At 42.7% G+C, this 24,191-nt stretch overlaps 1 protein-coding gene across 1 annotated transcript in view; it reads left to right on the top strand.

The window, feature by feature from the left end:
- Positions 1-23,924, top strand: part of RPA1 (replication protein A1, 70kDa) — a 47,588-nt gene extending 23,664 nt beyond the window's left edge. The window contains exons 6-17 of the mRNA XM_010861327.1: positions 3,193-3,285; positions 5,543-5,675; positions 7,517-7,619; positions 8,840-8,908; positions 9,049-9,241; positions 9,737-9,876; positions 10,291-10,439; positions 12,869-13,001; positions 15,300-15,476; positions 16,019-16,126; positions 19,005-19,091; positions 20,533-23,924. Coding sequence (XP_010859629.1) covers positions 3,193-3,285; positions 5,543-5,675; positions 7,517-7,619; positions 8,840-8,908; positions 9,049-9,241; positions 9,737-9,876; positions 10,291-10,439; positions 12,869-13,001; positions 15,300-15,476; positions 16,019-16,126; positions 19,005-19,091; positions 20,533-20,637 — 1,490 coding nt within the window. The 3' untranslated portion in view covers positions 20,638-23,924. The remainder of the gene's footprint in view (positions 1-3,192; positions 3,286-5,542; positions 5,676-7,516; positions 7,620-8,839; positions 8,909-9,048; positions 9,242-9,736; positions 9,877-10,290; positions 10,440-12,868; positions 13,002-15,299; positions 15,477-16,018; positions 16,127-19,004; positions 19,092-20,532) is intronic.
- The last annotated feature ends 267 nt before the right edge of the window (positions 23,925-24,191 follow it).

The raw sequence follows: 24,191 nt of genomic DNA, 5'->3' as shown, positions 1-24,191 counted from the left end.
CAATAACACATTGTTACTTGGGCCATCATGAAATAGCTTTGTTACAGTGACTACTACCTTATGGGTGTATTTCACAGAAATGGTTTCTAATTGTTTATTGGAAAGCAAAGAGACTATTATTAGTGAGTAGAGAACTAAAGTTAGATTTGTATCCTCCCAGCACCTAACCCAGACTTGTAACATGTCAGGTGACCAGTAAAATTAACTCATGAGACCCAGTCCAGAATTAGGCAGAGGAATTCCAAAAGGTGCACTGAAATCGTCTCATGGTACTAGTACCACATTAAGTAAAGAGTGAAGATGCTTAGAGAATTTTTAAAGCACGAGAAGTAAAATTCAAACACAGCTCATGTTTCATTCAATATTGGGTTGGATGATTTTACATATCCCGTATTTACCATTATGTATTTTTTTAAATCAGTATGTATATTAGTCTTATGTACCTGCACTGTTTCTAACCATAATATCTTACTTAAGACTTAAATTTCTTAATATGTTGCTTAGTTATTAGTGTCACTCATTACTGAAAGATACTAGTTGGAATTTTTTTCCAGCCTGACTCTGTTTATTTTCTATCAACAAGAAATTGTATTTATTGGATTGACTCTTCCTTATATTATTTGTGGTTATTGTTAAGAAAGTAATTACTGGTAGAATCTGAGGTTTTTGTTAATCTGTATACTCTATTGTCTGTTGTCTGATTTTTCTCAGCTGTTATTTTACTATTAGTGGCTTTTTGTAACTACTGGATATTGTAGTTATTAGTTATGTTCTTTATAATTATATTTCTGCCTGCCAGAATTGATTGTTTAGGGTTAAAAATTAACTGGATGGTAGTGAAGTTGATTAGATCTAGTCACACAGACCTGGGTTCAGGACAGGGTTCTGCCTCTTCCTAGCTGTGTGACTCTGGGCAAGTTACTTGACCACTTAAACCCACTTTTCTCATCTGTTAATTGGGTGCAATAGTACTGTTATATAGAGGGCTTAAGAGTAAGTGGAATAACGCACTTAACCTTGTACCTGGTGCATTAAGTAAGCATTCAAAAAATTGTAGCTATTATGAACTTGTCTATCACAGGGCCTAATTGGAGTCTTATTAAAATATACTAAAGTTCATTGACTCTAAGAATCCAATGGTTATAAAACTATGCTATTATATACTACTAAAAAGAAATTTTAACATTAATTTTAACCCATATGTTAAAATGTTTTAAAATACTGATCTCACAACAGGTAAATAGATAAGTTACATTTTAAAAAAATTGTGGTAAAATACACATAACATAAAATCTACATCTTAGTCATTTTTAAGTGTATCATTAATGACATTCAGTCCAGTCACATTTGTGCAGCCACCACTTCTATCCACCTCCAGAACTCTTCCATCATCCCAAACTGAAACACTGTACCCATTAAACAATCACTCCCCACTCCCACCAGTCCCTGGTAACCACCATTCTACTACAGTAGGCATAAAAGTTAGTTACATTTTGATAGAAATTAACATAAGAGATTGGCAAGATCCTCTGACCAGGTCCTATTTAGCAAGATGCTTGGAGAAGCAGGCACGGTGGCGAGGAAGGGACTTGGGAGCGTTGATGTGTTTGAGGCTGTGGGAGCACTGGGGGGACTAGGGTGGAATACAGAAGGGCTGGTGTATCTTCATGGTTCCATCTTTAACTGTTTAAATTATTTGGTTCGTTTGAATAAAATTTCCTGAAGCAGGTAAAAATGCAGATTAATTTCTTCCCAGTTATTTGGACTCAGTACTGTTTGTGGAGCAATTCATCTTTTCCCTACTAATTTAAAGGAAAGTTCACTGTAGAATTTCAGAATGTTCCTTCGTAAGACACACTGTCAAAGGAGAACAGTTCTCCCGTGCAATCTCTTGTGACACTGGAAGTTTAGAGGTAATGGAAAAGCTGAAAAGCAGACACAAAAATTCATTGTCGATAATCTTGGCTCTTTTTTCTATGTAAATAAGGCCTCTCAATTCTCTCCATAGGAAGAACTAAAGAGTTCTGTTTAACCCTTTTAATTTGATGCTAAATTTGTTTTACTCTAATGGCGCAGTTAACTCTCATTTAGTGGTACCAGTTAGGAGTGATATGAGCAAAAGGAAGTAAAATCAGTGCGCAGTGTGCCCATTTGCATTAAGGCCTCGGAAAACCAGTGGGGAACAAACCCAGGGATGGAAGAAGCAGAGGCAAGGCGGCAGGCAGGGAGCTATTCCAGGGGTGCTCGCCGCGTGTCTGTTCTTACGGCTCTCTAGGAAATGTTTTGAGCTGCGCTTGTGTGCCGCAAGCACTCTTGGTGATCAGCCCAGATTAGGTTTAACTTCTGCTTTTAGTGCCACTCACAAAGGCCACATCAAATTCCATAAATTTTTTTTTAATTAGCGTATTTTAATATTCTTCAGTTTCATCAACATTTGTAGAAAGGATGAGGGCCAAATAAATACTCTGATGGCATGGCCTTTTTTATTTCCTGTTTGAGAGACATGTTTGTTTCCCTCCTTTTTCCTTTTAATCTCCGTCTCCCTGACACACCTGCTTCTGAACTCCATCCTCATCTCTCCTGCTGTGACAGTTCACTCGAGCTTCACGGTACCTAAGGCACTTTCAACTCTTATTTTCCACCAACTGTCAGTTGCAAAATAAGGTTGCTTTGTTTGGAAGGGAAAGGGTAGAATCCTTTCTGAATGTCTTCTTTCCCTTTGAAGCAGGAGCACTTCAGAGACAATTGAACTGCTTTTAGGTTTTTGTTACCACCCAGCTTTTTCTTCTGATAGATCCTGCCGTGAACACAGTTCTGTTGATAACATCGATTTGTTGCTATGGAAATATTGGTAATGTCACCGATTCAGCCCAGTGACTTTACTTCAGGTTCACGCAGGAGAAATGGGCAAGGCTTTAGGGGAGAACCTCATTAAAACTGAAAGCCATCAATTATAAGCAGGTGAAAGGTAAATGGAGCCAACCTTTTAGGTAATGAAAACAAAAGTGAACCCCCAGCACTTTCGCTGCATTCGCTGCATGCAATCAAGTGCCCCAGCATGAATTCTGACCCAGGAGAGTCTTTGACAAAAATCACAAATTTACACTTTCTCAGAATATTTCTTCTGCTTAAGTTTAAATCTCTTAATCCAAATTATTGGCACTAAAATGGTCTTTCCCTTTTGATCATCAGGACACGGACAGCAGCCAGTAGTTCCTCCTCCTGTCTCAGCAGCCAGTCCACCAACCAGCAGGCCCCAGCAACAGAATGGGAGCCCAGGAATGGGTAAGGCTGACACCCAAGAACGCGTGCTGATTGTGTGCGGCAGGCTTTTGAGTGATGATTTGAAATTTAATCTGGGACTAAAGGGAGTTTTCACAATGCTGCACATGATAGTTGCTTCTTGCAAAGAGTAATTCCAATTTTCATTGTAAAGTGTGTGATTGAAAAAAATGATTAAAGACAGTCTTTGAAAGATACTTAATATGCTTTTCTTTAAAAAAAAATCAAAATGATACACTATTCTCTGTTAATAATTTATCTGGTAGTTTCTCACTTAACGTCCTCTTGACTATGTGAATTACATAACTTTTAAATTCTCGCCTTTTAACTCTCCAGGATCCACTTACTTATTTGGTTTGTCTTGCTCCAGGTTTCCCGTTTGGGGCTCTTGGGAGTATTTATCTTAGCTTGAAGACAGTATCATTTATGTTGGTCATAGGTCTTGCTTCTGTCTCGTGGATGAGAAATAGTTTCTTCTTTCTGACTTTCTCTTCAGCAGGTCCTGAGAGACTATAATGGAATCACTTTGTTTACTCTCTGGCCTCTCCTTTAGGAACCTCTTCGTGTGGGATGTCACCAATGAAAATTATGATTTGTAGAATTTGGTTGGAATTTATTTTTAGAGTTTTTTTTTTCTGTCACAGCTTCACACACACTTCCTCCCTTCCCCTCCCCTCAATGATGAGTTTCTATTCCTCAGTGCTAAGGTTCTAAAAAAAAAAAGCAGGGTTAAGACATCACTAGCATTTCTGTGAAACTTTCAGGAGGTATGTCTTTTTCCCCACTAGTCTTTGATGTTTTTATCTGCCTTGTAATAGCTATCTTCTAGCCATCTCCTTTTACAAGTGGATCTATTTATATATAGCTGTCAAATTATGTACTGTTGGAGGGAGACGAGGAAATAGATTTATCTAAAATGGTAAGTACCCCCAAAATATTCACTTTCTTAGGCTGAAATACAAATAGTATGTTATTCTTCTCCCCACTCTCTGACCCCTGACAGATTTATCCTTGTGTCTGTCTTTGGCTTATATTGAGATCCATTTAAAAAAAAAATCAGTTAACGGTCTCTAAACATGTAACTGGATGCCGAAAGGAAAAGGACTGGAAGTGTATTGAGGGGGAATGGCCAGCATGCAGACTGGATGTGTATGTGTTTTTATAATTGTGTATTGTATACCAGATCGATATTCTGCACGTACACATAAGATGTTCTACAGAGAGCCTGTGCTTCCTCGACTTACCTTGAGGTAATTGTTACTGCTGTGTGTGTGAGTCGTCTCTTGACTCCCGAGTTAGAAAATTTTAAGATCTGGGACAGTTTATGTCTATTTTTTTACCGAATGCTACAAGTACCCAGAATAGTGTGGTGCTTGCTGTGGAAACTCAGTAAATAAATTCTGAATATGGAAGATACACATTTCTACCCGGATGCCATGTTGAAGAAATATTTTGGTATAGAAGATATGAAATCATTGGACTAAATTATTGCTTCTGAACTTGGAGGTTGAATCTTAATAGAAACAGCGTGCATATAAAGGCATTCATCTGCTTATAGGTGTTATATAATGACATATTCTTCCCAAGTGCAAGGCAGCTGCATAGGCTTGGAGGAAAAGGAGGCAAGAAGGGGCCGTGATAGCCAGTCCCCCCCACCCCTGTTCATCTTAAATGAAAGACTGATTCCTTGGCCTTTGCTCCCAATTAAACCCAATCCCATAAACTTCATTCTAGATGATCTGTTCCTGTAAGACCAGTTGAGAGCTGGGAGTTTTCTGGGGGTGTTTTGAGGAGATTTGTTTGTAATAGGTACTCTTCACCTCAGATGGTTCACCCACTGTGTCCCTTAATTCCCAGTCTTTCCTTCTTGCTCTTTCTCTTAGGCAACCAGTGGCTTGTCTTCACTTCTCAGTCAAGGTTATTTTCTTTCTCCAACCTATTATCTTGCCTACTGATAGAAAAGTTTAAAGATTCATCTCTGAAATAGCAGAGTCTGGATTCATTACCCTAATTATCTCAACCTCAGGATGTAAGTCAGCAGATACAGTCCTGAACATCTGTACACCCAGCCTTCATTTTAGACCTCACTCTAGTCTCCCGTTTCAGTCTGTGTTTGATTTCCAGATCTCTTGATTATTTAAAAGGAAAAACTAGGCTTCTCATTTTATATGATGTCACTAGTAGATTAAGAGTTCTTACAAAACTTACCATAAAATTTAAATAAAATAATGATTGTCCTTCTTTGTATTTGATTTTAAAGCTTCCACTGCATCTAAGGCTTTTGGTGCCTCAAAGACATTTGGAAAAGCTGGTGGTACCAGCCAAGTGAACAGCTCTGGGGGAACACAGGCCAAAGTGGTACCCATTGCCAGCCTCACCCCGTACCAATCCAAGTGAGTTATTTCATAGAATACATTTAGAAGGGACTTAGAAAGGAGTATAAGAGGTTGTTATGGGCTCTTGAGTTACTCATATGTGAACTTCAGGGTTACCATGCATAAAATAGGTTTCCTCTGTTTTTGTTTTTTTTTCCAGAAGGGGATGAAATTGCAAATTGTGGCAACCTTTAACTATTTCATAATAAAATAATGGCAGAAAGAGCAATCAGCCATAGCTTATGGAATTTCATTCATTTTAAAAGAGTTTGAAAATTAAAAGATTTAATGTTTTAAGAGGGTGGCTCAGCTGTAAAGAATCCAACTGCCAATGCAGGAGACATGGACGTGGGTTCAGTCCCTGGGCCGGGAAGATCCCCTGGAGAAGGAAATGGCAACCCACTCCAGTATCCTTGCTTGGGAAATCTCATGGACAGAGGAGCCTGGCGAGCTACAGTCCATGCGGTTGTAGAGTCAGATACAATTTAGTGGCTAAACAACAACAACAGAGTTTTAAGAACCAGTTGATAGTCTTAAGAGTAAAAATAAATCTTTGTTCTAATGCAGAAGGCATTTCATCTTCTCATCAAATAAACAGATGACTTTCAGTCCAGAAATTATTACTACAATTTTGTTGGCTCAAAAGAATATGTGTGTACTGGAGCCTATTATACAGAGTGAAGTAAGCCAGAAAGAAAAGCACCAATACAGTATACTACGCATATATATGAAATTTAGAAAGATGGTAATGATAACCCTGTATGTGAGACAGAAAAAGAGACACAGATGTATAGAACAGTCTTTTGGACTCTGGGAGAAGGCGAGGGTGGGATGATCTGAAAGAATAGCATTGAAACATGTATATTATCACATGTGAAACAGATCGGCAGTCCAGGTTTGATGCATGAGACAGGGTGCTCAGGGCCGGTGCACTGGGATGACCCAGAGGGATGGGATGGGGAGGGAGGTGGGAGGGGGGTTCAGGATGGGGAACACAAGTAAACCCATGGCTGATTCATGTCAGTTCATGGCAAAAACTACTACAATATTGTAAAGTAATTAGCCTCCAACTAAAATAAAAAAGAATATGTGTGTGTGTGTGTCAACCGTATTCCTATAAACTGAACAGATACTTCTTTTATATGATTTCTTTCCATTAAAAATTTTAGCAGTTGAAAATTAGTGCTCTTTTCAGAATTCTTTCAGATATCATTTACTTATTTATTCTTCAGTTGTTGGCAATGTGAGGAAGGGCTGTTCCCCTGTGAAGTGATGAGTAGGGTAACTAATGTGTCCAGGATGGGCACCAGGATTGGATATCAGACCTTGTGCCCCCCTCTCTCTAATGGCTTCTGTCTAAGATCATAATGCTTGAGAGTGTTTTCCTTTGGTGGCTTACCCAACACCACGTTCCATACCCTTGTGTTTACATTCCATGTGTGCTGGAAGTGAGACAGAAGTTTGACATCAGTTATATCAGTTCCTATAATTGAAAATAGCGGCAAAATATAATTGCTGGTATTACTGCATTTTCTAGCTTAGAACCTTTCATTAAGGGGATAGTGTTGCCTTGGTGATGCCTTTTGGAGAAGAGAAAGCGTTTATAAATTTACTTATTTGACAGGAGAATGAGTCAGTGTTAAATCACCTTGTGTGTTTTACTATTTGCTTATTCTATAAACTGTCAAACCTGGATGTCATCCTGGGGTTTTAATTAGCTGGATTAAAATACAGCTTCCCCTGGAAAATAGAATATGCATAAGGTAAGAAAGTCTCTAAGAAGATAATAGGGAGGGAACATTTCAGATCTTTCCCAAGTAAGACTCCTGACACTAAGATTATCTGTTTTTGATTTTTAGGTGGACTATCTGTGCTCGTGTCACCAACAAAAGTCAGATCCGTACCTGGAGCAACTCCCGAGGGGAAGGGAAGCTTTTCTCCATAGAACTGGTTGATGAGAGTGTGAGTATCTGTCAGGTGGGGAAAGAAGAGTCCTCAGCTCTGGGAAACAGAGGGCTCACCTCTGTGCAGGCCCATAAGGTGAGAAAGAACAGTAGGCCAAGAAGAAACATGCTTCTTGCTGCTGTTTTTCCTCTCTTGTAATCTTCTGATGCCATCTGTGGGCACAGGGTTCAGTCATAAGTAAAATCCTTGGTCTCAGACGGAAGCATTTATAGCAGTTGACATTAGTTTTCTAAATGTGAGTAGCCTCACGGGCAGGAGAAATCAGAGACGTTGTCTGACTTGCCAGGAGGCTTAGTCAAAGCCCCAAGAGGTGATGTCTCCTTGGGAGCCTCATGGAGCCCTGGGCCGCAACAGAAGGCACGTGGCAGCCTGGACTAGTGATAAGTGGTTGGTTTTGCGAGACATGCTTTCTGGCAGCGCAGACTTCCTGTGCTTTATGTAAACGAAGCCAAACCACGATGGAGAGATGAAAAATCCAAGTAGTGGCATCTCAACAAGCGTCTTGTCATGCTATATTTCTGTCCATTCATTTTACTTATAATCCCTAGTATATACTTCAGGCATTCTTTTCAAACAGCTGTATATTTCCTATTTGTTCACACCTCTAAGAGGGCAGAAAAAAATTGTTTGTTTGTTTTTTTATTGTTTCTGTTTTTTTTGAAGTTGGGATAGCACCGCCAATGACTGTGTCAGAATCCAAATTTTTTAAACCAAATTATTGGTCTCATCTGTCAGTTGGCTAAAAATTCAGCTGTTAATTTAAGTTTCTTCTCCATCTGTAGCGTTTTGACTGACAGGAAAGTACAAGTGAAAATCCAATCACGAGCAACCTGAAAGTATGATTTATTTTAACATTTTTGGCAATGACTCTTGAGTATGAAGTAATTCCTTGATCGGTGCAAATGCGAGGGAAGCTGGTGAATCACGGCGGCCCAACACACTTCCCTGGGGGCTTCAGTAATGTCACTCACGTTCAAAATACATTTTTTAAGGTTTCTAACTTGAGGTTTAATGAGGCGCAGTAATGGGGATCGGCTAGTTAAACCTGGGTTGTTTCGCTGGAGTTAATAACGTGAATGTGTGACTGTGAACTGTGTGTCTTCTGTGTGACTGTGCTGCTGTTTCCAAGATGTCACCTTGACACCAGAGTGTCCCGTTTTTCACTGGTAAAACGAGCTCCATAGTTCTAACCTGCTCTCTCTCACACGCTTCTGCAGGGTGAAATCAGAGCGACTGCTTTCAATGAGCAAGCGGACAAGTTTTTCCCCCTTATTGACGTGAACAAGGTATGGCAGTGTGGCGTCTAGACCAGAAACGGCCAAGTGATGGGGTGGGCACTGCTCTCCAAGAGCAGTGTGATGGTGAAGGCTTTTGAGACCCGATTTGATGGCACATCCCACGTTCCACGGCTTGGCTTCTTTTGCAGGTCTATTATTTCTCTAAAGGCACCCTGAAGATCGCCAACAAACAGTTCACAGCCGTCAAAAACGACTACGAGATGACCTTCAACAACGAGACTTCTGTCATGCCCTGTGAAGACGGTCATCACTTACCCACAGTTCAGTTTGATTTCACAGGGATTGGCGACCTGGAGAGCAAATCTAAGGACTCGCTTGTAGGTAAGTCTGTGCGTGAGAACCAAGATTGGTCATCATTAGTCCGGCTTGCACCACACAAGGGGGTGGCATGAGACGAGTCCTTGCTGCTTCACTTTCGGTTGTGCTGTCACGAGAGCCTCGACCATCTTTTTAATTTTGTTTATTTATTTTTGGCTGTGCTGGATCTTTGTTGCTGTGCAGGCTTTTCTCTCATTGCAGAACGTGAGGGCTACTCTCTAGTTGCCACGTGTGGGCTTCTCATTGCATTGCAGGGCTTCTCTCTCTGCAGAGCACGGGCCCTAGGGCATGCGGGCTTCAGTAGTCGGTGGCTCTCGGGGCTCTAGAGCACAGACTCTGTAGTTGTGGTGCACAGGCTCAGTTGCTCTGCAGCATGTAGGATCTTCCCAGACCAGGGATCGAACCCATGTCTCCTGCATTGGCAGACGAATTCTTTACCCTGAGCCACGAGGGAAGCCCTTGACCATTTCTTACTAAAATGCCGTGCTTGTGTCTTAGACATAATCGGGATCTGCAAGAACTACGAAGATGTCACAAAAATCATAGTGAAGTCTAACAACAGAGAAGTCTCGAAGAGAAATATCTATCTGATGGATATGTCAGGGAAAGTGGTGAACGCTACCCTGTGGGGAGACGATGTAAGTGCTCGCGTTGAGTGGCGGGAGTGTGTGCAGAAAGGTGGGGACACAAAGCTTCCTGGGTGGTGGTCTTGCCTCGGGAGCTGTGGGGTGTTGGCCATGTCGGCCGGGTGGACCCTTCCTCATGAACGTTTGGGCTCTCTGGGGAATATTTGAAAGCCTTTATGATTTACTTCTGTGAGATTTGCTGTGATTTAGGTTTTACGTAGTGAAATTTGCTCTTTCCTCTAACTCGGTTAGCTTTGCTGCATCTCTGAGCAGATTCTTGTGTGCGAGGTTACCTTGTATTGAGTCCATGTAGCGTTTATTGCATTCACTCTACATGGCTGTTTTCTTTGTTTTTTATAAAAAAACTTTCTGTGTGTCCTTCCTGCCATTGACACTTGTTTGTTTGTTGTTTCTGTTGTTATGCAGGCTGATAAATTTGATGGCTCTAGACAACCCGTGATGGCCATCAAAGGAGCCAGAGTTTCTGATTTTGGTGGACGGAGCCTCTCTGTCCTATCTTCAAGCACCATCATTGTGAACCCTGACATCCCAGAGGCCTATAAGCTTCGTGGATGGTAGGTTTTTTGGGGCTCAACACAGGGGCTATTTGAACTTGGGCTTGGAGAAGAACTGGTTCTTTTGGTTCCTATAATCAGCATGTGATCTGTCTGCCAAGCAGAGGGCTCTGTTACTAAATGAAGCAGTTCCTATATTTCTTGGAGGCATTATGCCTTCTGAGAGGATGGCTCTAAAGCCCGTAAACTGACAAACCTGTAATCCCATGACAAACCTGGAGAGTCGCAGGGAGCAATTAGGACAGGAACGCTGCCCGCCGACCTTGATCCTGCGAAGCAGGTGAAGACGGGCTGTAGCAGCTTTGTGCTGGAGCTCCGTGAGAGGAGGTGTCTTTCATTTCACGGCTCAAAGCCGTGGGTCTCTGCGGGTGGAGGGGGTGGTGGCTAGGCGTCTTGTTCCGTCTAGACTCCGGTGCCGATCGCATCTTCTAGTGTGTATTCACCAGACTCTGATCGAGTGCAGTGGGCACAATGGGCTTTTGTGGGCAGTATGTTGTTATTCACAAAGCACTCGGGATGAGGAGAACCTACTAAAATCTCCTTGCTGTGTCTAGCTATTTAGGGTGTTAAAACTCTGCCTCAATAGAGCACTTCAAACTGAAACCTGGTATGCAAGCATTGATGTGGTCAGGGGAACAAAGCCCTGGAACTCACTTGAGCTTGCAAGCTACAGAGTGGGGGTAGGTGGATGTTGATTTCCAACCATGTCCTAGGGTTTGAGTGACTAGAGAATTGCCTTGTATTACATACTCCCCTCTTTCATTTGAGCTTAATGTGAGCCAGTAGCACTACTATTTGAATAGTTTCATGACACATCTAAGGCTTCCCTGGTGGCTCAGTCGGTGAAGAATCTGCCTGCAATGCAGGAGACCTGGGTTTGATCCCTGGGTCTGGAAGATCCCCTGGAGAAGGGAATGGCTACCCACTCCAGTATTCTTGCCTGGAGAATCCCATGGGCAAGGAGCCTGGTGGGCTGCAGTCCATGGGGTCACAGAGAGATGGACACGACCGAGTGACCGACACACGTGACACATGTACTGGCATGGCCATGTCGCTTAAGCCAGCCTTGTGCGTGTGGTCCACGTGGATCCCTGTTCCGCTCTTCTGGTAGCTGGCTTTGCATTTTAGCGCAGGGCCCATTCATCAATAAGCGACCGGAAGGAACCACGGCTTCGGTTTGTCCTTGCTGCTTGATTTCCCGTCAGGCTCTGGAGCACGACCGCAGCTTAATTGCCCACGTTAAGGTCTTCATAGTTTACTTGTCCATAACTGTGATCCCAGTCAACGTAAGAAGACATGGCTGTCCTTGAATAAGGCAGCTTGGTGTTGATCAGAAAGGAGCTCGGCGTGTCCGCCCCCCAGGCAAGGTCTGGGGGTGTCTAGATCTCGGTTGCAGCAACGTGGAGTTTCTGCTGTACGAAGGGCTGCCTCTCTCCCTGTTGTTTCCTGATGAGCTGTCTTTGGTGGCAAATGTCTCCTCAGAGTTTTTGAAACTGTAAACTTGTGTTGCTAGTCGAAGTGAAATAGATTTACAGACCTTGCTGTGCCTCTGTGACGGATTTAGCCGCTTACCTGACAGAACAAAAAGGCAATTGTCTGCAGCTTAGGGCAGCATCCATTCTGTCCCATGCTCTCATTTTACGGAGCCTTTTCTGTACGTGGTTACTTTTAGTTATCCTCCTTTAGGGTGACATTGGTGTGTTTTTAATCTCAGACTGCCTCTTTCTTGACACGAGTGTGTTTCTGACACACTCCTCTTGGGTGTCCTTTCCTTCATGTTAGCTGATAATGTGATCAACTTTATAATTTAACATAATTAAATTTCAACTTTCATTTTGGCATAAGTAAAATCTCACTAAGAAGGTTAGTCTACAGGGAAACAGGTAAATACCTTCTAATAAATTATTTTCGATTATATAATCTTTTAAAATTATACCAGTCTTAAAAGATCTGGGAACATTTTTTGCTATGCCATTAAAATATGTCAACTGTCCCTTTCTAGCCTGGTACATTTCAGCGATGAGAAAAATGCAGCTGCTGAGCAAGAATGAGCATCAGTAGCCCAGAGAAGTACACCAGGACTCTCCATTGTTGCTTGTTTTGTTGTTGACTTTCCAGGTTACTGTTTTTTTAGGCACTTGGGCCATCTGGCTAGTGTTGATAGCAAGGCTAATTTAAGAAAAGGTTCTGTGGCAGTTTGGCACTGTCTTTCGTGACCACTGGGAGGCGTCAGAGCAATTGAGATTTAAAAGAGGTCACTCCATTTCTTCGGTAGACTTGAGATACAATGAGGAAGATGATACCTTCAGCCCCACTTGATCATGACCTGTGAAAAGTTGGACGGGGAGCACATAGCCTGTACCTGGCATATAGAAACATGTATCACATTCAACATGCATATAAAGTACCTGTTATTCTTTGTTTTTCAGGTTTGACTCAGAAGGACAAGCCTTAGATGGCATTTCCATCTCTGATCTAAAGAGTGGAGGAGCAGGTGGGAGCAATACCAACTGGAAAACATTATATGAGGTCAAGTCGGAGAACCTGGGCCAAGGTGACAAGGTATGCGGTTCCTGACTTTCTCCACAAAAGCGTGTATGATGTGTGAGAGGGTGAGTTTCCAGGTCCAGTTTCTGATAACCAGCTGTTAGACCTTAGTCCAGAGCCATGATTCTTACCTGGGGTGATGGCTAAGGATGCCAGCCAGAGTGAGGGAGCCATGCTTTCTAATAGGAGTATGTTATATCCCTCAGGTCAGTTGAGGCAAAAAGATGTTCAGAGCTCTGACTTAGAGAGTTGTGTAGTTCTTGGAGGAATCTTAATGAAGCAGTAGTAATCAAGTTATGTATTAACATGAACCGCATTCAGGTCCATATTCCTTTTCTGTGATTGTTCCTGCAAGCTGAAATGCCTGCAGACCAGAAAGGCAGCTTTTGAGATTACAGTTCATACTGAGTGTTAGTGAGTTTCAGCGTCAGACATGGAGTGGTTCACGTGTACCCTCACTGGCTATAGAGGATTAACCTCTTGGGGGCTGAGCACCCCTGGTATCCTCTAACAAGAATTGACTGGTATTTGACTGGAGTTGCAACTTCCCTTTCAGTGTTTGTGTTTAATGACCCCCGCCCCCCATCTTGCTCTGAATCTGTATTCTGTCAGCAGTTCAAAATTTAAATCATTTATTTCTCCTTTATGTTCCCAGAACCAGTAATTCCTGCTTTATTATTTTCATATTGTACAATATGGTTTTTATTCCTTACTGTCTCATTCCACAATACTTTCTTATCCATCACTGTCAATGACTGCAACTCATAATGCTGTTACACAATGTCCTGAGACTTAAACGTTGGACAGATCTGTGTCACTCTGGGTTTTCTTGTTAACCAGTTTCTTTCTTAGACCTAAGGGTAGACAGTAGGTAACAAGGAATCGGGCCTAGAGAGTACCTATTCACACCCAAACTTTCAAGTCACACTTGGAATCGGGCCCTTACCTGGAAATACAGAAAAACCCTTCAGGCATTCTCCTGGAAGACTCCCCTTCAGTAGAGCAGGAGTCCCCAACTCCTGGGCTACAGACCAGTACTGATCCACAGCTTGTTAGGAACCAGGCCACACAGCCGGAAATGGGCTGCTCCCTGTTGCTTGCATTGCTGCCTGAATCATCCTGTCTGTGGAAAACTAGTCTTCTACCAGAATGGTCCCTGGTGTTGAAAAGGTTGGGGACCGCTGCTCTAGAGCCTTTTAGAGTGAAGATTCATCTGGCCCTGAGTTCAGAGTACACCCAGAGGGAACTGCTCACCCCCCCCCAAAATTATTCGTCCTGTATCCTTTCCATGACAGTTAAAAGGCAAAGCAAATAGCAACAGAAAGCCTATGCTTGTGACTTGGTCCTTGCCACGTTTACTTACCAGTGATGTCTCCACTTTGAAGGCGCTTGTTCAGTCTTCTTGCATTCTACTGAACTTGGTGACTTAGACCGGGGGCCCACAAACAGGCCCATGGGCCATGTCTAGCCTGCCGCCTATTATAAATACAAATACATTGAAACCAGCCACCCGCTCTCATCTCTAGACTGTCTGTGGATGGTCTTGCACCCCAGCAGCAGGGCGAGTAGCTGCAACAGACTGTGACCCAATGGCTTGTAAAGCCTGAGATAAGATACTGTCTGGCTTTTTACAGAAAATGCTTGTTGACCAAAGACAAAGTTGAATCTAGATGATCGAAATCACTGCTATTGTTTTTAACATGGGAGGAATGGTTGAAGATAACTATGCTAGAGTTCACTGTGTCCTGGTTCTGTTACCTTCTGAGGGATAGAGGAACAGGAGCAACAAGATCAAGAGCTCTTGAAGTCTTTTGCTTTCATATAGTCATATAGTCTATTTCAGTTTTAATTAAATAGTTTAGTCTAATTTAGAATTAAGGACTTCCCTGGTGGCTCAGACAGTCAAGAATCCACCTGCAATGCAAGAGACCTGGGTTTGATTCTTGAGTTGGGAAGATCTCCTGGAAGAGAACATGACAACCCACTCCAGTATTCTTGCCTGGAGAATCCCCATGGACAAAGGAGCCTGGTGGGCTAGTCCATGGGGTCACAAAGAGTCAGACACCACTGAGTAACTAAGCACAGCACAGTTTAGAATTAACTTCTTTATTATTAAGGAGTAATATGCTTTAGAACTTGGTTTGTTACCCTTCTGGATTTTGTAGTCAGCTCAAGTAACTTCTGAAACTATAGAATGAATTATCCCTTGTAATCACATTGTGAGAGTATGCAAACACCCTCATATGTCAGGGCAAATCCAGTCCTGAACTTTGGTCTGTACTCTTTGCCTCATACCACTCTCTTCTCCTGAAGCCTGACTATTTTAGCTCTGTGGCAACTGTGGTGTATCTTCGCAAAGAGAACTGTATGTACCAGGCCTGCCCAACTCAGGATTGTAACAAGAAAGTGATCGACCAGCAGAACGGATTGTACCGCTGCGAGAAGTGTGACAGTGAATTCCCCAATTTCAAGTACCGCATGATCCTGTCAGTAAGTAGAATGGGTGAACAAGGACCGCTCTGGTGTTTCTTGAGTCCCTGCGAAGCTCCCGGCACTGTGGAGACTAGCTTGTCTCTTAGTTCAGGCTTTCAGATTGTCTGGGATGCTCAGCAGTGACTAAAAGCTGTCTTAGGGAGTGCCTCCTGGTGACTGAAGGGTGTACGATTTAACATGCAGACGACATTGGAGACTCATTCAAAACCTTTAGTCCAAAAGCCATTGCAGCTGGAGGGCCACTGAGTCCAGTGTGCCCGGATCCTGCATCTGAAGGTGATTTTTGTTGGGCTGTATCTCCCCTGAGAACTGAAATCACAGGTCCACACCACATGTTCCTGCTGTGATCCACACTTAACATTTTGAACTTCTCTCTTGGATACTTTTTACATTCTTTGGAAAGAACATAGCTATTTAGTGGAATCGGATTTTTTCCCTAGAAACTCTTTTAAGGAGTGGAAAAAGTCAATCTCCCAGTCTCCTTAGTATGTCTTCCTTTTGTTATTTCTGTGGTGTAATGATGTAAAGTTGTTTTTTAGGTCAATATTGCCGATTTTCAAGAGAATCAGTGGGTCACATGTTTCCAGGAGTCTGCAGAGGCCATCCTTGGACAAAGCACTGCTTATCTTGGGGAATTAAAAGAGAAGGTTGGCCATTTCCTGTATTATTACTGTAGTAGTTCCCATGCTATAACACTTACCTGTTTTTTGCTCTGATAATTTTTGGTCTATTGCTGGTGGGTGTTGTATAGCGTCTCTCACTGCTGACTGTGAAAGCTCATCTAATTCTAATTGTGTCCACCTTGTGCTAACAATGAGGTGATGAAGTAATGTGTATAAAATTCTTTAAAAACAGCCCTTTCTAAGTAGAAAGCACTTTTTCCTCCTGTTCTAAGAGTCGGTGTGCCTGCAGTCACTTGAGATCTGGAAGTATCTTCTGAAGTAAGCTGAAGTCCAGATACTTTTTTTTTTTGAGTCTGTAATAATAAACTTTAAGTCCATTATGGTTTTCCTGTTATAGTTTATCCTGGGATGTTGACTAGTTCCCTGTGCTTTACAGTAGGACCTTGTTATCCCCCCATTCTATATGTGATAGCTTCTATCTACTAACCCAAGCTCCCCGTCCATCCCTCTCCACCCACTCCCCCACCCCCGCCTTGATAACCATGTCTGTTCTCTGTGCCTTGAGTCTGTTTCTGCTTCCTAGATAGGTTCATCTGTGTCATATTTTAGATTCCACACGTAAGTAATGCTCTGTGGTATTTGTCTTTTTCTGACTTTGCCTAATATGATAATCTCTAGTTGTATCCGTGTTGTTGCACATGGTATTATTTCATTCTTTTTTATGGCCGAGTAGTGTTCCATTGTGTATCCATACCACATCTTTATTCAGTGTGCCTTTTTAAAGTAATAAACACTTTTCTGAAAAGTTGAGTCAAATCCTGGTTTAAATTCACATATAAGGTATGTGCTTATTTCATGTTGTCAGATGCGTTCTTACAAAGTAACTTTCTTTCGTAAGGTCACTTTCTCTATTTTATTTTTATAAAAGAGTATTTTCACATAGTAGTTTTGTTTAATTCAAGGACTAATTACTAGTTATCCTAAAGTTAAGAAAGATGTTTGCTCAGATAAAACATGAAGACCAATAAAAGCTATAGTTTCTGAGCCACACAAATTAGTATCTGTCTATAGATTTTTCTCCCCCATTGTCCTCCACATCAGTTAGTATACTTGTAAAAGCCAGTAGCGAAAAAGGATTTGTCATTTGTTTTGGTGTGTGTGTGTGTGTTTTTTTCTTTCCCGTCTTTTGTTCGTTTAGCTCTGCCCTTTTGTCTCTTTGAAATTGTCCATGAGCTCTCTGAAAATAATCCCAACAAGCCCTTTTGCAGAAATAACTGGAATTGACTTTAAAGTATGATGGTATCTTTTATCTGTTTTGCCTGGTCCTCTATTTTCATATCAGCTTTTAAGGCTCGAGGCAGCCTTTCAGGGTTTTTTATGGGCTTATTACATTTGACTGGTTTTACTGCCAGTGAATGAGGACATATAGGAACTCTCCCCTCAGGAATCATAATATTCTTGGAGTATGCACTCCACGCTTTCACTAATCTTGAAAGAATGATGGCAGCTGGTACAATTTTCTGAGGGTTTAACACATTGTTTTATTTACATACCCAAAAGCCTGAGGACTCTGTGTGCGTGTGTGCGTGTAGTAACCTTTATACAAAGAGTTCTATATATAACAAAGCTATTTTCATGTTCCAAGTGGCATGCAAATAATACTTGACTGATATGAACTATTAATTTTATTAAAAGTTCTTGTACATTTATTTTATGCATATTTGTGTAAAATGCTTTCTCTAATCCCTCTGTTTACCAGACTCTTTTTTTAACTCAGAAGCTTAATCAAGTGATATTTGAGAGGCCAGTAAGAGAGAGAAAACTGTGGATTTTAAACTTCTTCCCAAACCTTTGCCCATTTCTGTCTTCTTCACTTACCACATCTGTAAATCCAGAGGCTGAAATAATGTATATATGACAACTTGAACTTTTTTCCTGAGTCCTCGCCCATTCTTAATTTGTTCTGAAGATTCTGAGCCTCAGATTTATTCCATCACACATTTTGAAAGTTTAGAAATGTATTTCCTAAGAGTGTTTCAGTTTTTTTCTATTGTGATAAAATATACATAAAATTTACCATTGTGAGTGAGTGAGTGAAAGTCGCTCAGTCGTGTCTGTCTCTTTTGCGACCCCATGGACTATACCAGTGAACCAGTGAAGTTGCTCAGTCGTGTCTGACTCTTTGCAACCCCATGAACTATAGCATACCAGTCTCCTCCATCCATGGAATTTTCCAGGCAAAAGTACTGGAGTGGGTTGCCATTTCCTTCTCGAGGGGATCTTCCTGACCCAGGGATTGAACCCAGGTCTCCCACATTACAGGCAGACGCTTTACCATGTGAGCCACCAGGGAAGCCGCATGGACTATCCAGTCCATGGAATTCTCCAGGCCAGAATATGGAATGGGTAGCCTTTCCCTTCTCCAGGGGATCTTCCCAACCCAGGGATCGAACCCAGGTCTCCTGCATTGCAGGTGGCTTCTTTACCAGCTGAGCCACCAGGGAAGCCCACGTATACAAGTTCAGCGGCGTTAAAATACCTTCATATTGTTGTGCAGCTGCCACCATCATCCAGCTGTAGAACTTTTTCATCCTCCTCAGCTGAAACTCTGTACCCATCAAACACTAACTCTCTGTTGCCCCTGGCAGCCATCATTCCACTGTCTGTCTGTATGAAATTGAGTACTCTAGGTAGAATATTTTAATTTTTAATAAAATTCTACCTAAACAGTTTTATGCGATGAAATGTCACCTATATATTAGTCATTCCTAAGAAATTTCAAGCCACTGGGAGGTGATCATTTTCTCAGAGGTTTTCCTCCAAGTCTTTTCAAAAACCGTACAGATAATTTCAGGTGGTCTGGTAGTTTCCATGCCGACAGTTTTACGTTTTGTTTCTGCAGAACGAGCAAGCATTTGAGGAAGTTTTCCAGAATGCCAACTTTCGATCTTTTACGTTCAGGATCAGGGTCAAACTGGAGACCTACAATGTAAGTAACGTCACCCACGGTGCATGAGGGTAGCAGCACAGAACTGCTGTTTGTCACCCACAAGCCCACTACAGTGTTAGCTGTGAGTTCCTCGTTCACTGTGTTCCAGACGGAACCCGTAACACCCTGCATTTATTACTCACTGAGTCACACCAGCACTAGGGTACTGTTATCATCTCTGTTTTCAGATGAGCAAACAGACCAAGAGAGAGGTTCAGGGTCTTGTCCAGTATTAACATCCAAGGAAAACATGCTGTGTGGCCTTTTCAGTTAAACCTGGGGGATTTTGGTTTGTGTCCTGACAGAATGGACCCACATCTTCCCCATGGTTTGGGTTCTAAAGTCAGTATATGAAAGAAAGACCACATGTGGTTAAAATTACCTTGAAAATTCCTGTAATTGCTCATAACATCATATAGTTGTAAAATCATAAAAAAACAGCCTTTATTGAGTACTTACTGTCTGCCGGCTACTGTTCCACACCCTTTGCATACTTTGTCTCCATTCATCCTGGCAGTAACCTTGTGTGAAGGAACTCTTGTTGCCCGCGATTTGGCAGTGAAAAGCCATAGGCTTATGGAGAATTGAGTAACTTGCCTAAATTCATATGCTGGCAAGTGGCAGAGCTAATCATTGCACACAGGCAGTCCAGCCTCAGAGTTCTACTCATGCTTAGAAATCTGACTGAGTTTTGTAGATACAGAGCTGGAGTGTGCAGGCCCTGAGCTGGCCTCACCCCAGTCTGCCTCTGAAGGCACTGTCCAACCTAGTGAATGGGCAGTGGGAGAATTCAGGAAACCTTGCTTGTTTCAGGGTTTACTTGCTCTGTTTTCTTGTCAGGCCTAACTCTAATGCCTGCTAACAGCTGTGTTTGATTTTGTGAGCATTAAATGAACCTCTCAATGTCAGCAGTGTGGTATCAGGGTGGGGTAGGGGTGGTCGAGAGGGAGGGATGGAAGGGTCTCTGGTCCCCGTGTGACGTGGACGGGGTGGTGAAGGGTGGCGAGGTCGCCTCTCGTGGGGCTGAGACAGGCCACGGCAGGCCTCGGCCTCTGCTGCGAGCACGGCTGCTCTCCCCCAGCCCGCTCACAGAGCCCGCGGCGTGGCTTTAGCAAGCCACTGTCTTCTCTGGGCTCCCGTTTCTCGCTCTGTAAAGAGAACAGATTGAACTTGAAGAGCCCTCTATAGTCCGTCACACTTGGAGTCTCGGTTTCCGAGTGTTTGGGACCACGAGGAACCGGTGCAAGGACCTGTGTGGAAGGGAGGCCTTTGTTCCACCAGAAACCCTGGCCTGGGCACTCGTCATCACGGCTCCTTTACTGGCATCACGGGACTCCGAACCACCAGCGTGTCTTTGTGCTTTCTCCTGTTGGGATCAGTGAAACCAGGAACATGGCCACAGGCGTTTATTCGTTCACAAATCGTTCTTCTCTTTTCAAAGGATGAGTCTCGAATTAAGGCCACGGTGGTGGACGTGAAGCCTGTGGACTACAGAGAATACGGCAGAAGGCTGGTCATGAACATCAGGAGGAACGCGGCGATGTGAGAGGATCATGCCTATGGGGCAGGAGCTTGTGGATAGAGGGCTGAAGCAAACCACCCCCCCCACCCCACCTCCGACCTCCACCCGCACCACCATCCCCGCCCTGACTGACGGCGGTGCAGAGCGCCCCTCTACCATGGACTAAGCCATCACCTCTCGTCACACCTGGGAACCCACTGGCAGCAAAGGCACACAGTGGAACACGCCTAAGTGAAAAGGGAAATACGCTTGTGGGGCTGTGGTATAAACCGTGTCAGACCTCGGGGTCAGCTGCGCGGACCGTAGTACCACTCACTCCCTGTCTTTAGGTTTTTGTCAGTTTTACTAAGAGCTCATTATTTTCAACCAGGAATTATGTCACAAGTAATTGACCCTCAATCTGTAGACAGTGAAATAAATTATGTAAGTCGGGTTCCTGCTTCTCCAGTGCTGACACCTTCTCAGCTCGGGTCCCTTCCCAAGGGGGAGCGCTGAGAAGTGGTTTTGTGGAGGAACTTGAGTGTTTTAGGAAGCCCGTCTTCCTCGATTTCAAAGGCTCCCTTTCTAGAGGGGCCACACAGTTGTTAATGCCTGGATTGGCAATAGGGTAGAATTATTAATCAAAGTCATATCTTTTATATCTGAAGAATATCCTTCCTTCAGGGTTTAATAGACTGAGTCAGATGGGTCTGATATTAATCAAAATGGTCTCTTCTGAGGAAGGCTGATAAGCATTGACTTGCTGTCCCCTAGAGACATCCCGGCAACTCCAAAGCATGGCTTTCGTCTCCCCTTCAGTTAATGTTGCGTTTCTGTTGGTACGCCTTTTCTACCTGTACATGTTTCTTGAATTTGTATGTTTTCTTTTCTTGATTAAAGCTGTATTAAATAGAAGGGATTCTGAAGGGAGAAGCCCTTTGTTGCCATTGCCTTGTTTAATAAACAGTTTATTCTCTGCTTATGAATCCCACTTTCTTTGAATGCAAAGTGTTCTTGTAACTGGAAAGCAATTAATTAGCCTTCATAATAAATGTTCACTTGGGGAAGATGTTAACTCATTACAAACTCGAAGATTAGTCCAAAGCATAGAGATCATTCTTCCTAATGTCTGCAACCTTGAAATGCATCTTTAAAAGAATGAAAACACCAAAAACAAAAAGCCATTGTGCCCTGGAATGCTGATGATCCGGCACTTTGGGATTTTATTGATGTTTACACAGCGGTCTTAACACCAACCAGGCTTTGAAATGTGAACAGACAGTGAGCTGGTAAGAAAACAGTAATTATGCTACTGGGCTTTTCAGTCGGCAAGAACATGCTTGCTCTGTGTGTTCCTAATCATATTAATTATCTATCCGGTCGCTGCAGCCCCTCATCTGGCGTTCGCAGCACACCTCTGCAAGCGTCCAGGCGGCATTGCCGTCTTCCCGTGGTGCCAGGCCCTGGTTTTTAATGTGGGCAAGTGCGGCACATGGAGGCCCTTGCTGGGAGTGAGCACGTCCTGCCTGTGTCATCCTTAGCCTTCTTCTTCCGGGAGGAACCAGCTGGCGTCAGGCAGGATGACTTCATGGCTCAGAACCTAGGATGGCCTTCTCTCAGGCCCTCTAATTGTCTGGACACGGTCAGGATAGCCACTGGGCCACACTTGATTCTCCGGCCAAGGCCTCAGCGATTTTTTACGGAAGCTCCTTTCTGTCTGACCTTGCTCGTAAAGCGCTGACTAGAAAATTACAGTCTTCAGTGCTATGGTGGATTGACAAATTGTGGGTTGGAAGTGGCAATCTAGCTTTCAGCCTGGTAACCAGTCTTTTATATCTACCGCTCCCAGCATCCCCTCCTCTCCCCATCATGGCTCCCACCCCACGAAGAGCACTGACCGGCAGCGTGACCCCGACGCGTCTCCCGGAACATGGTACCAGCTGCCATGCCTTCTCCACGACCATGCGGTGACACCAGCACGTCTCTGCGGATGTGATTAGAAGCCCACAGAGGGATGCTCTGAGGTGGGGCGGCTCCCTCGAGGGGGCATGTAGAGCAGATTCCCCACTAAAAAGCAGATCACCGGCAGAGGAGCATCAGAAATTGGCTCCACTGTTTGGCTTTTAAGAGCTTCAGGTCCCTGAGGGTCACCTAAATAGATTCTGGCCCACAGTTCTTAGAATTCTCTTGGAGATAGTTTAACCTCGAAAGGCTGTTCGTGTTCTATTTCTCATCTTTCACTTAGAGATCAATGTTTATTTTGTGTACACCATGACATCAGCGTTAGACAATTAGGGAAAAATCTAATCATTTTGTCTTTATTTTAAATGGCTCTTGGATCCCTTCCAGTCTCATTGTGATGGAGGCAGTGGGGGGGGGAAAGGGTAATAATCTGATTTCTGTCCATATTTTCTGTGTTTTATGCTTTCCATTAAGGCCTTGCTAATCTCTGGTGTGCTCATTCTGACTTTTTGAACTTCAGGATCAAAAACTTCCCCTCCCCCACGTTCTTTCCTGAGTGGCCCATCTTCGAAAAGTATAAATAATATCGATTATGGCGTTTAATACCCTAATGAAACCCATAGTTATTGACTACGTAATTAATACACTGTCTAAAAGTGAAGTTTGGTAGCCCAGTATATAAAGGTTTAGATATTGACTTGTGTTTCTTTGGCAATATGCCTTCTCAGATTTTATTTATAGAAAATGAAACTGGTTGTTCAGTCTCTTCTCGTTGTTACTTGTTAGAAACCCACTACTACCCGCCCCCCCCCAGTAAATTGATGATTTCCTTATCTCAAAGAGGATATCCCCCACCCCCAGGGCTCCCACCCACCCTCTTTTATGTGGTTTGTTAGCTCATAGTGTTATAATCCACTCTGCTGCTAGAGCTATGGCTTTCAGAAACACTTTTAGGAATAATCTCTTTTTTTTCCCTCTCAAAAAAGACTTTAGATGTTTAATTTTCATTGTTTTGAAAAAGAAGCCAACTGAGTATGTTTTATTATTAAGCTGATAAGTATTGTTAATGTCAATTAAAAAAAAAAGAATGGGTACTATTTGAACCATTGATTATTTCTTAAGTAATCCATGTTCATTGTAGAAAAAATAACCTGCAGACAAGAAAAAACAAAATTGTCCTTAATCCCGCCTGTCAGCAATAATTGCTTATATAACTGACTACTTTTCTCTCTGCTTTTATGTATGTATAGTTTTAACTTAAAAATGGGATTATATTATGCATATTATTCTGTAACACTTTGCTCCTAGCACTAAAGAATGGACCTCTTTCCTGTTTCAATAAAAATAGATCTGCATTATTTTTTTGTAAATCTGCATAATTTTAATTGGCATTTGGCTATGTGTATGCATGGGTAAGTTTATTGAGCCAATTCTACTGGATGTGCGTATTTTCTAACTTCTAAACTTTTATTTTTATTTAGACCTAATTGGCATATAACATCACATTAATTTTCTTTTTTTGACTGCATTGAGTCCTCATTGCAGTGCACCAACTTTTTCTACTTGCGTTGGGGCATGTAGGATTTTCGTTCCCCTACCTGGGATTGAACCCGCATCTCCTGCATTGAAAGGCAAAC

The sequence above is a fragment of the Bison bison genome, unplaced genomic scaffold (assembly GCF_000754665.1).
Source record: "Bison bison bison isolate TAMUID 2011002044 unplaced genomic scaffold, Bison_UMD1.0 scf7180017864472, whole genome shotgun sequence".
Taxonomy (NCBI): domain Eukaryota; kingdom Metazoa; phylum Chordata; class Mammalia; order Artiodactyla; family Bovidae; genus Bison; species Bison bison.
This window is presented reverse-complemented; position numbering and strand designations above follow the sequence as displayed.